The sequence below is a fragment of the Thalassophryne amazonica genome, chromosome 2 (genome assembly GCF_902500255.1).
Source record: "Thalassophryne amazonica chromosome 2, fThaAma1.1, whole genome shotgun sequence".
NCBI lineage: Eukaryota > Metazoa > Chordata > Actinopteri > Batrachoidiformes > Batrachoididae > Thalassophryne > Thalassophryne amazonica.
This window is the reverse complement of record NC_047104.1, coordinates 114,316,740-114,328,983: the sequence shown is the minus strand read 5'-3', so window position 1 is coordinate 114,328,983 and position 12,244 is coordinate 114,316,740. Positions and strand designations below refer to the sequence as shown.

Genomic DNA, 12,244 nt, shown 5'->3' with positions numbered 1-12,244 from the left:
ATATCAAAAAGTTGTTCATTGGGGTCATATTAGTCTAGAACAGTTGGGATATCCTATCCTAAATGATGTGCATACATGTCTCAGTTAGGTCCTCTACTAGTATTGTAGAAGTTACTATTGTGAGACATTAGAATTAAATATTTTTTCATTTCTCATTCTCCTCATCAGAATCAGAATCACCTTTGTCATTGCACAGCGATCAACACGACAAAATTTGCTTGTGCATCCTCAAAAACAGTGACCACCCTCAAACACTCTCACCCATACACATACTTCAGTAAATATTGAAAAAACATCAGGAGATTGGGGGGGGAAGCTCCGAGACAAACATTACTCGTATTGCACTAATCCCACATTGTCATTATCCCATATTACACTTATCCCATGCTGCACATGTCCCATATTGCACGTATCCCTCTAAAACATCAATTAATAGTAAAAATACCCAACTTAATAAAACCCCTTAAATAGCATAAAAACAGTAATAAATATACCTAAAATTAAAAATAATTAAAAACAATTATTGCGCATGTACGTCCTTATTTTAATTAGAATAATGCAATTGTTCCAACTGAAGCTTGGGTGTGTCTGTTCAGTTCTGTAACAGCTCAAGGAAAGAAGCTGTTTTTCAGCCTTGTGGTATGAGTTTTAAATGCCCGATAACGCCTGCTGGATGGAAGCAAAGAAAAAAGGTGATGTGAGGGGTGTGTTCCATCCTGCAGAATACTGCTTGCTCGGCAGAGGCAGCGAGTCCTTAAAACATCATCCAGTGAGGGCAGAGGGAGACCACTGATCTTTTCTGCCGTTCTTATGACTCGTCTGATGGATTTTTTTTATTGTTTTTAGAACAGTTTGCAAACCATGTTGTAATGCAGTAGGTTAAAACACTCTCGATGGAGCAATGATAAAAGGCCTCTCAGCCATTTCCCTGACAATAAAAATCCGACAAGGGGGCTGGACCAGTGCTCACTCAAAGCCTGCCCACAGGCGAATGACGCAACCGACAGGTGTGAAAAAACTCACGCATGCGATGCAAGCGCACATGATTCAAATCCATATAGTTTTTGCAAAAAATAAAAAGGTCGGATAGTTTTCTCACAGACCTCGTACATAGAAAACCTGTAAAGCCTACTTTTAGTACAAAATTCACAAGAGGTATCGATAAGGGAATCGATAAGCAATCGGATCGATAAGCAGAATCGATAATGGCATCGATATCGATAAAATCTTATCAGTACCCATCCCTAGAAATAAAAACTTCTAAAACTGAAAACGCTGTTTTTGGAACCTAATAACACCTCTGAAGTGAGTTACAAGACATTTAGTGGACGTTAGCGTGCATGCTAACGTCCGCAGCTGCTTTGTCTGCAGCTACTTGCAGTGCTCCCCACCAAACAGTTGGTGGCGGTAGTGCACAGTCAGTTTATGAGCATTTACTTGCCCATCAAAATAAGTGAACTTCGTCAAGTAATTTTTTCAGTGCACACATATGCAGTTACGTGAAGAATCTCATCTCGACGATGCACCTCATCTCGACAGAACACTGGCTGCAGCGCAGTTTTAGAGAGCTCTGCTCTGTTAAAAAGAGAAGTAAAGCTTGTGTTCATTGAGGTAATATGTCTGCTCAGCCTCTGTACAGTGTTTTAGACACCACTGTGCAGGGGAAGGAACTGACATCATGAACACGCAGATGCACACACTCCTGTAGGCACTGTTAAAACGTAAATATTGCTTATGATTGATTGATTGATTGAGAGTTGTAGTATAACCAGCAAAACATCACTGTGTGCAGTGAATTTGGTGTATAACATTGATAGTATTGAAAATTAAACAATAAATAAAATAAATTCAGTTTATTTGTCTTGTTTTGGGGTGGGAGGGCTTTGTGGGTAGGGGGAGCAGAATGATGTGTTGTGTTCTGTTTCTTGTAAAATGAAGAGTTATAAATAAAGTACACATTTTCTTTTAAATTACCTTTTTCCAAACTGAGTGCTGTAGTATAACCAGCAGGACCCCACTGTTGTGTGCAGTGACTTTGATTACATCTTACCTTATAACATTGATGCTATAAACTTAAAAAATAAAAAAATTCTCCAAAGTTTTCCACAATGACATTTTCCCAAACTGAGCTCTGTAGTATAATAAACAGGACCCCACTGTTGTGTGCAGTGACTTTGATTACATCTAATGGCCCAGTCACACGGCACACGATGATTCCTGAACGAAGGAAAAAAGTAAAAAACGTTACAATTCATTGAGAAAAGGTGGACGAAAGAGCTTTCATCACCGAACAGTCTGCGAAGCAAGAGCGCAAAAGCGACAAAAGAGGAACTTAACAAAACCGAAGCTCACAATCACAAAGAAACGCGCCTGGAGCCACAGCTGGAGCAGAGCGTGTCTGCTCCAGCATTCGGTGCTGGAACAGAGCTCATAGCACCTGAGTCCTGGAGAAACTGCAAACAGAATCTGTGGAGATGTCGATGGACCACCTGCTCTGGTTCCTTGTCCAGAGCAAAAGAAGGATCATCTCCATCATCATCAGAATCCACACTGTCTGTCGACACGATGCGTGCTCCGTTGTGCTCCAATTTAAAAAAAACAAAACAAAAAATAAAAAACAAAAAGAAAAAAAAAAAGTGTTCCGTGGTCTGCTGTATCACAGTATTATGTTCTAAGACATATACAGCATATTGATTTATAACAGAAAACTGTCAAAAGGGAGAATAAATATAAGTGTAAAGATGATTGAATATATCAGAGCAGTAAATTAATCAGTGCGTGTGAATGCACGCATTGACTCGTGCGGTTATTCCACCAGCTGATCACTGATCCACAATGTGAATTCTTCCTTCCAGAACAGCTCTTTATATCATCATTTTGATTCATCTGCCTGTTGCCACATGTACAGAAGGACTGGATTGTCATTCCTACACTCATATTGTTATATTTAATATAAAATAATAAGCGCACGCAGATGCTGCATTCAAGTACAGTCGGAAATTACACACCTTTTTCGTTGTTTCAAATTCAAAAGTTGCTTGTGGCAAAATAATTAATTATATCCACACAAAAGATTAATTCTGGCCTATGTAATGTGCCTGAGCCCATTGAAGCTGCCCCCCCATACAGATAAAAAAAAATCCAAGCAAGCAGGCTGAGTTTGCCCTGTAATTTCCGACGGTACATGAACGCAGCAGCAGCCTCAGCGCTCACAAACCGGCTTCTGCACTGTGAGAAATGTTCAGCTGCTCCAACGAAGTCAAATTAAACAATAACGTTACAAAAACTACACAAACGATTAAAAAAACGTCAAGAACGACAGCAAAACGAAACACAGACGAACTGAGGTTTTCGTTGCCCTTCGTTCAAATTTTTCAACAGTTTAAAAATCCTGACGAAGTGCCCGCTGCAGGAATGAAGCTACGTGAAGGTTAAACGATGTCAACGACAGTCAACAAAAGTCCAGATTTCTTGTTTCGTCAGGGTTTCGTCACCCTTCGTTAAGTGCCGTGTGACTGGGCCATTACCTTATAACATTGATGCTATAAACTTAAAAAATAAAAAAATTCTCCAAAGTTTTCCACAATGACATTTTCCCAAACTGAGCTCTGTAGTATAAAACAGAACACCACTGATGTGTGCAGTGAATTTGGTGATATCACTCCTTATTACAATGATTTATTAAATAATTTTCTGGTGTCTTTTTTTTTTCATGTTTGCACTTTGTTGACGGTCCCTAAGCTTCTGCTTTTTTGCCGCCTGCTCATTCAGATCAGTGTTATTTTTTCAGCTCAGAGGATGACTCATATGGCTAAAAATAAAGTTGTAGCTTGTTGTCTACCTTTCTGAGATTAGAAACTAGTGTTATTTGCTTTTCTACAACATTTCTCTTAAGATCTATTGAGCTGTAAACTTCGAATCTGTGAATATCTTTCTGACTTTACCGAAGTGGGAGGGGGGCCACACTGCAGCCACTATAAACAAGTCTCCTCTGGTAGATCCGGAATCTATTCCAGCCAGGAGCATGGACAAATGGATTCAAGTCTGGGGTGGCAAAGATGTTGAGACAGAACCATGGCGCCTGAACAACATTCTTTGGTGCAGATGCAGAAACTGCAGGCTGATGCAGACTGTGTGTAACGCGTGACAGCAGACCTTGAATTCAAGCTTCACTTGTTAATTGGCAACAAACACCCCGCGTCATGCCCTGTGTTTTGCAGCACAGCAATGGAGACTTCAATTAATGTACGGAAGTAGCACTTGTTTGACATGGGCCATGTATAAAATTGTAATTCCAACAGTGGACATTGGCGCGTATGTTCAGTCTTTCGTCAATGACGTCAGCGCCAAGCGGGAAATACCCAGATATTCTACAATGATGGCGGCCCAGGGCGCTCATAGGAGCGCGAAGTACAAATGTCCAATAAAGGTATGTACTTGTGTGACTAGTGTAAGGTGTGGAATATCAGCTCTTTGGTATGTTTCTTATAGGAAAGTATTGCATTTCTCACTGTGTAATGTTCCCCTTTAAGAAGGTATTGCTGAATGAGGCCCATTGTCATCTTTTAGACTACTATTGTTGACTTTGCGAAGTAATTCACTAGTGTCTTTGCAGTTGCTCTGGAGTCTTTAGACACACCTCTCACTTGTTTTCTTTCCAGAGTCATTCAAATCTTTGGCTTCCTTCCTCTGCCAGGCTTGTTCTGTATTGTGTGACTCTCTTTGAAGTTCTTGATGATACTTCTCACTCCAGTTCTTCAAACTTGGAAAGGGCCAAAAGGGTGCAAGTTGCTGCTCTAAGTGAAGTTAATCAGTGAAATCACCTGCTGGAGTCAGTGGTTGCAAAGAAAACCTGCACCCTCTTGGCCCTTCCTGGAATACTTTGGACACAACTGTTGTATATTCTTCTCCTGCTTTGTGAGCATCAACTATTTTTTTTTTTTTTTTTTTTAAGTCTAAACTCATTTCTTGTGATGCTTTCTCAGGTGACAGCTCAAACCCTTATTGAAGATTTTATACTGTGTGTACATTGGAAGATAACCCTCAGTTTTAAGTAGTGATGGGTATTGAAAAGATTTTATTGATATCGATACCATTATCAATCCAATTCCTTATCGATTCCCATATCAATACCTCCTGTGAATGTTCTGTGTACTAAAAGTAGGCTTTACAGGTTTTCTATGTCAACAACATTTTGAGTCTTAAAGTAAATAAATATGAAATTGGTTACTGGATCCTTGATCTGTGGACATAAATAAAATCTGTACATGGTCACTGGATCCTTGATCTCTGGACATAAATGGGAATAAAAATCTGTAGTTTTTGTCAAAAGCATTTCCTTTCAGATATTGAGACAAATTTAACTCCATAGCCTCTGAGCTGAGCTCTTGCAGCCGGCTGTGCTGAATGTCAACATCAATGTTATTCATAAAGAAACGCAGGACGTCTCATTTTGAGAAAAAAAGACGTTTTGGTCTACCTTACAATGTTTGGAAAGAGGTGTCATTTGATTTAAAATAGCGATTCGCTTTGAAGTTATTATTTCCGACCGGACTCTATCTTTCTAATTTTTCTTGGCAGAAAGCCACGTAGTGTTTGGAGCTGTGCTAACGGAACGGAGGACGATTCTCATTTCTTGCCCGCAACGGTCCCAGTTAGTGACTTTAATCCACACAAAGGTGACTCACGATTGACATCTTTAAATGGCTTTGAGAGGGGTTAAGAAGCGGACCTGCCACTTCTGAAAAGCAGAGAACCGACAAAGCAGCGGTTCAGAGCACTGCTTCGTTGCTTCAAGCAGAACCGTTGCAGCAGTAGTTGATTGCAGACCTGGTGCAGGGTCTACAATCAGTGTAGAGAAATGATCATTTTCCTGATAAACACCGTGAAAAACAACAGCTGCTCCTGCATAATGTGAACTTAAAGACTGAAAAGGGAATCATTAAGCAAAAAGGCTATTGATGTCAGTGGGTCGAATTATTTCTTAACAGTTTTCGATACCCAACACTAGTTTAAATTAATTTTACAAGCTTTGAGCTACAGAGTTAAAGTGCATCATTGCATAATAGATAATAGTGGTTCATGCTATGGTTCAACAAAAAGGGTCTGTTCTTAAGGTAGTTTTTGGTTTTGCAAAATAATTTTGTTTCTGTGTGCAAAGTAAAATAATGTAAGTATCCAAATTAAAACTAAGATCTTCAGAAATGCTGTGCTTGTTACCTTTTTGCCCCTGTTTGTTTGTCTGTTTGTGAACAGCCTGGAGCCCATAATTTTTTACTGAAATTGATATCCTGATAGGCAAAAACTAATTGAATATTCGCACCAGCGCCCCTCTCACGTTCAGTCTATACCCGTTAAAGATGAGTTTAGGTCATGCAAGTGCATGCATCAAAGTCATGCAAGTGTCAGTGCAGCATAAGTGAGTGCAAGCACATGGAGGCTGAAACATTTCTGACAAAAATTGCTGGATGAGAAATTTGTCTCAGAAATGTGCTTTTTAAGTGATATCATGTATCATTTGATTGGTGTTAATCTGCATCTTCAGGGGAGGATAAAACAGTGGCTGATGTGGTTGAGAAGCTGACTGCTTAAAAAAAATGACAGGCTGCTGCACTTTTCCACCCTCAGTGACTTCATTAAGTCATCACAAAGTGCCAGTGTCACAAAAATAACGTCAAATTTTCTAGATAAGTTGAAACACAACTTTGCGCAGATATATAATGATTTTGTATCCCAAAAGAGCTGCTGCATGCAGTGAGGGACCCATTTACCAATGCAACACACACTTCTCCCAAAGCAGGAGACTTCCTAGACATTGTTGACATGCAGGCATCATGTGAACTGAAAGCAAGAAAGCTGTACAGAGTTTTGGACCAGTTATGTTGTTGCAGAGAAATTCATTAAAATGAAAAGGTTGGCTTTGGTTCAACATGTACCTGCAAATCCAGTTTCTCTCACATGAATGACATAAAAACAAACAATTGTGCCTCTTTGACAAGTGAGCGTCTGCATCATTGTTTGCAGAATGCACTCACTAATTTTTCTGTCCTGGCTGAGTCAAAAAAAAAAAATTCTGTTTCTCTGTCTAGTAGCAAGTAGACCTGTAAAGTATTAAGAAGACTCATTGTTTCCCATCTCTGTTTTGTCTGTTTGTCCCTTCAGTACACACACACCAGCACAGAAAGCTTATACTTTTTTGCACCAAGTACAAAAATGACCATTTTTGTTTCTGCCAATGAAGTTATATATATATATATATATATATATATATATATAGTTATATATATATATAGTTATATAATTTTTATAAAATTTTTCATGTATCGTGAAATTTTTACTGACGATTCATACCCTGATAGGCAAGAACTGATTAAATTTTCAAGGTCATAGGTCAAAGGATAAAGTCAGGAAAAGTCTTGGAAAATTGGAAAAATCCCTGTCCTTAACATTGAACGAATTTTCAAAAATTCATAACGGTCAAAAAAGATGAAATTTCTTTCATATTTGAGAGTGTTATGTAAGTTGGTATCATTTATTTAAAGTTTCATCTGGATCTGATCCAGATTACAGATTTTGTGGCCATTTAAATTTAACTTTGAAAACCACATTTAATGTATATTTTACATTATATCTTAATCAAACGTGCCCCAGTCACTCTCTGCAAGTGCCTTGAGTGGTGAGTTGAAAAGTATCATGGACTCTGTGATTGCTGTAGTGAACTTCATCAGAGCAACATCCAGTCTTCAGCACAGGTTGTTTCACAGACTACTTGCTAATATGTCAGATGAGCACTCTGACCTACTTTTACACAACAGTGTCAGGTGGTTAAGGCAGGGCAATTCAGTCTGTGAACTGAGGGAGGAAATTATCACCTTTCTAAGTGAGCTGTTTAAGACATGTAGGATGGTATCCTTTATCGACACAAAGTTTGAGCCAGAGCTGATCTGGATTGTGGATTTTGGGGCCATCTAAATTTAACATTGAAAACCCCATTTTATGTATATTTGACATTATATCTTAATCAAACATGCCCCAGTCACTCTCCTTTTTGAAAGTGAGGTGCAGACTGGCACTCACTATCACCTGATAAATTTTTATCCGGATCTTATCTGAATTGAGGACTTTGTGGACATTTACATTTAATATTGAAAAGCCCATTTGGTGTACATTTTGCATTAGGAGAGTTTAAACTTACCCAACTTTGCATGTGCACTTTTGCGCCAGCTGTTTCTTGCCTGTGTTCTTGTGGGAGGGCGCAGTTCATTTTAAAAACAATGCAGTTTCACAAGAAACAAACAGGTGAAAACAAAGTCCTCCAACTTCGTTGGCGGAGGTAATTACAATTTTTCATGAATTCATTCATGTCAGGTCTGGCTGCATGCAGTGGTGTTGTGCATGTCAGTCGCTGCACAGAAAAGGAGTAAATGGATCAAAATATCAAATCTAGGCTCCTGCCTCTCATGCCTTCTGGGAAACTATAACTGAAAATCTTACATCTTCTTTTTATTTTTTATTCTTATTATTATTTTAGAAAGTCCTTTCCTGCTCTACTCTACCATGAAGCTGTATAACTGATGATGCAACAGACAGAAATTGCACTACATAACTTGGAAATGTTCATGATAGCAGTAATTATAGAAATATGTAGATATTGCATGAATGTATGTGTGTGAATATGTGTAAGGGAAAGCTATAAATCTGCAGTGCATCCAGAAAGTAATCAGTTTAACTTTTTCTACATTTTGTTATCAATCCATCAACATTTATTTATAAAGTGCTTTACAGCAGCCAGACAGTGTCCAAAGTGCTCTACAGTAAAATCACCAAAGATTCACAAAAATAAAACACACCTACAATAACATTAAAATTGCACATAAAAACAAAACGTCACAGTACCACAAGGTATTTATTTAAAGCAAGTTTATTTTACAGTCTATGTTGAAGAGTAGCGGACTGAAAATTTAATCTAGTGGGTAGAAGTTATTTGATTTGAGGTTTTGCATAGACACAAAGAAATTTCTGTGTTTGAGTTACAAAGAGAATCAATTTAAAACAGTGCCAGCGAGTCCAATGTTGTGTGGAGTCTATAGATTAATATTTCATGGTCTGTGATATCAGAGGCAGCTATGAGAGCAAGTAATTTTGGGGGTAATTTTTTATCCTACCTTGTCCTTTGACCTCCACATTAGAGATATTACAAGGACTGCTTTCTTCCACCTGTGAAATATAGCGAATTTTGTCTGTGACTGATGCTGAGACCCTGATTCATGCGTTTGTCTCTTCTAGATTGGATTATTGTAATGTTCTATTTTCTGGTTTACCGCAGTCCAGCATTAGGGCTCTCCAGTTGGTTCAAAATTCTGCTGCCAGACTTTTGACACGAAGTAGAAAGTTTGACCACATTACACCCATTTTGGTATCTCTTCACTGGCTTCCTGTCCCAGTGAGATCAGAATTTAAGGTTCTGCAACAAGCCTATGAAATTGTTCATGGACTGGCACCTCCCTACCTAGCTGACCTAATTAAACTCTACGTTCCGGCCTGGGCTTTGCGTTCTCAGGGTGCAGGACTAATTTGTGTCCTTAGGGTAAATAGGAAGTCTGCTGGTCACAGAGCTTTCTCTTATCGTTCTTCTGTTCTGTGGAATGATCTCCCTGCATCAATAAAAGTCAGATTCTGTAGAGACTTTCAAGTCCAGACTCACAACGCACTTATTTTCCCTTTCGTATGGCTAGCATACTGGCATAGTATAGTTCTACCCTTTATAGTCTTTGAAATTCATTTTATTAGGAAACAGAGTGTGCCGCGGCCTCAACTTTATCTAAATTCTGGGTCTTTTAGTGAAGCTTAGGGCTAGTGGCCGACGATCACCTTAGTATTTCTTTTGTTCTTCTTGTTGCTTAATGCTGACAAATAATATTGTATTTGTTGTCTTTCTGATGCCTGATTCTTTTTTTTTTTTTTTTTTTTCCCCCTCTGTTTGAGGTGCAGCTCCATCCAGGGATGGGTGTGGTGTCTGTTTTCTGAGGCCCTCTTGTCCTGTGCACCGGCAACATCTCCTGTATATTCATTTTGTGAATTGTTTTGTCATTTCTGTCAGTAGCATGGCCCAAGCCCAAGCAAGTCACACTGTGACGAACTGAGGAAACGAGTAATGGATATGAAATTTTGATATCCGTTTGTGTCCGTTTTTGTCCTGTAGTTGCAGCAGAATGTACCGCTACACAGCAAATAGGCAACAGGTCTGTTTTTGACTGATGTTGGAGCTGAAACACAACTGAATGGCCAGTCAGATCTTCAGTAATCACATCGTCATGGCCTGTTATTATGAATGTCAACAGCACAGCGCACTTACCTATTGTAGATGTTAAAAAAATAAATTGTGGAAAAAATAGCTGAGGCACAACAATGTGGGCTCAAACTGGCAATTAAATAGCTGCTTATTTGACTTGCTGACACTTTCTCTACTTGGAATTCCTTCCACAATCTCTTTTTAAGTTCTCTTCACCATACCTCTGCACACACTCCCTGTGATGCATTCAGTCATAAATCTACTCTCTCTCCCCCTCTCACTTAGACACCAATTTCCAAAATGTGCTGCAACAGACCAGTTGCATTGAGTCAAGTAGGAGTCAGAACTCATCTGATGCAAGTCCAGATGTACTGGGAAGAAGCCAGAGACCCTGCCCCTGATTACAGTTCCTAAAATTGTATAATTGTGTCTGTTGTGACCTGATTTATTGAGTGTTCTTCTCTTTGCAGGACCTGGGCAACACTGCTGTCAGCACCTTCTTCTTCTGTCTGTCATCTGTTGTGCTCGTGTCTATCAACCACAGCACTGGATCTGAAATAGCTGCAGTGGTGAGTAAGAATCAAAAAGCCCATATGTTGTTTACATCCCCCTTATTTCTTATGTCTAAAGATTTGCAGTGACCTGAGGTAGATTTGTAACAAGCCATTGCCAGTCATCAAGGCACGTTTGGCAGAGTACAGGTGAATGAGGAATGTTGCACCTGATTAATTTTTAGGCCTTCATTAACAATGAGCTCATCCAATGCAACCACCAAAAATGTCAAATATTTTTTACTTCAAAACAGGGCAATAAGATTTGATTGTGCTTAGTTTTTGTAAAGTTCATTCCACCTGATTGCACGAGTAATTTTTTTTTTTTTTGCCATTTGACTTAGTTGGAGTAGAATTCCAAACATAATCCTTGCCAAAATTTTCCAATAATTCGGCAAAGAATTTTTGTGTTTAACTATCACTTGGTATTGTTTTGACACATTGTTTGGCTATTGGTGCAGTAAGGTCAAATTCAGCATGAGAAAGAGTTGTCATGTACTTGGTTGCAGTAGCTTTTGATGTGATCATATCTTCAATTAAATGGCTATTGAGGCAAAATAATATTTTGTAATTTGAAAGAACCCTGTATTCTCAAGATCTCAAAGACCTTGGGATATTCTGGATTGTCGTACATGGAGGTATGATCCAGAACCGTCCAAGGTGTAAGAATTGTCTCAGGCACTCTGAGGACACTGGAAGATCATCAAACAGCCAAAACCCAACAACTGATCACCTCTTTGCATCACAAATTCAAGCTTTTTGTGATACCAGAGGTGGCCCCACAAGGCTTTGGTTTTGATGATCCAGATCCATACTTTGACATGTGCAACTAAATTGTCCACCTATTATAAATAGTTCATAATGCTAGAAAGGTTTATGACAGCTTTTTGTTATTTTTACACTGATTCAGTTTTATATTTGCATGGAATTTATTGGAAGTTTGGGTCAGTGTACTATGTTCAACAGTTGAACATAGTGTTAAATGTTTGCATTTGTCATTGCAGAGTTATATGTAGTTATGGTAAAACAAGGCTTCACACAACCTTGAATCCATTTGAGCCACTGTATTACACACAAGCTTCTTTCATTGAGCAAAAGTGTGACACCTGCTGGTACAGTTGATGTTGTGCAGCCAAGTGAAGTCTCGTGGATGTCTTACAGGATAAATGTTGAACAACAGAGTAGCCAAATAAAATCTGACATTTCATGTCCATCTTCACTGATTCAAAGCAAGAAACATAATAATTACCATGTAATTATAATTATAGCTGAACTGTATTGACAGCTGGGCTATGAAAAATTCACAAATGAATTGAAAACCATTCTTGAATTTTAATTCACTTCTTGAATTTGAGTTGCATTTTCAACTGAGGTATCAAACAGGATACAGAATTACAATTCT

The 12,244-nt window shown here is 38.7% G+C and overlaps 1 protein-coding gene across 1 annotated transcript in view; it reads left to right on the top strand.

Moving 5' to 3' along the window:
* cmtm4 (CKLF-like MARVEL transmembrane domain containing 4) overlaps positions 1 to 12,244 on the top strand; it is an 87,249-nt gene that overhangs the window by 63,506 nt on the left and 11,499 nt on the right. The window contains exon 3 of the mRNA XM_034192320.1: positions 10,762 to 10,860. Within this exon, the coding sequence (XP_034048211.1) occupies positions 10,762 to 10,860 (99 nt within the window). The remainder of the gene's footprint in view (positions 1 to 10,761; positions 10,861 to 12,244) is intronic.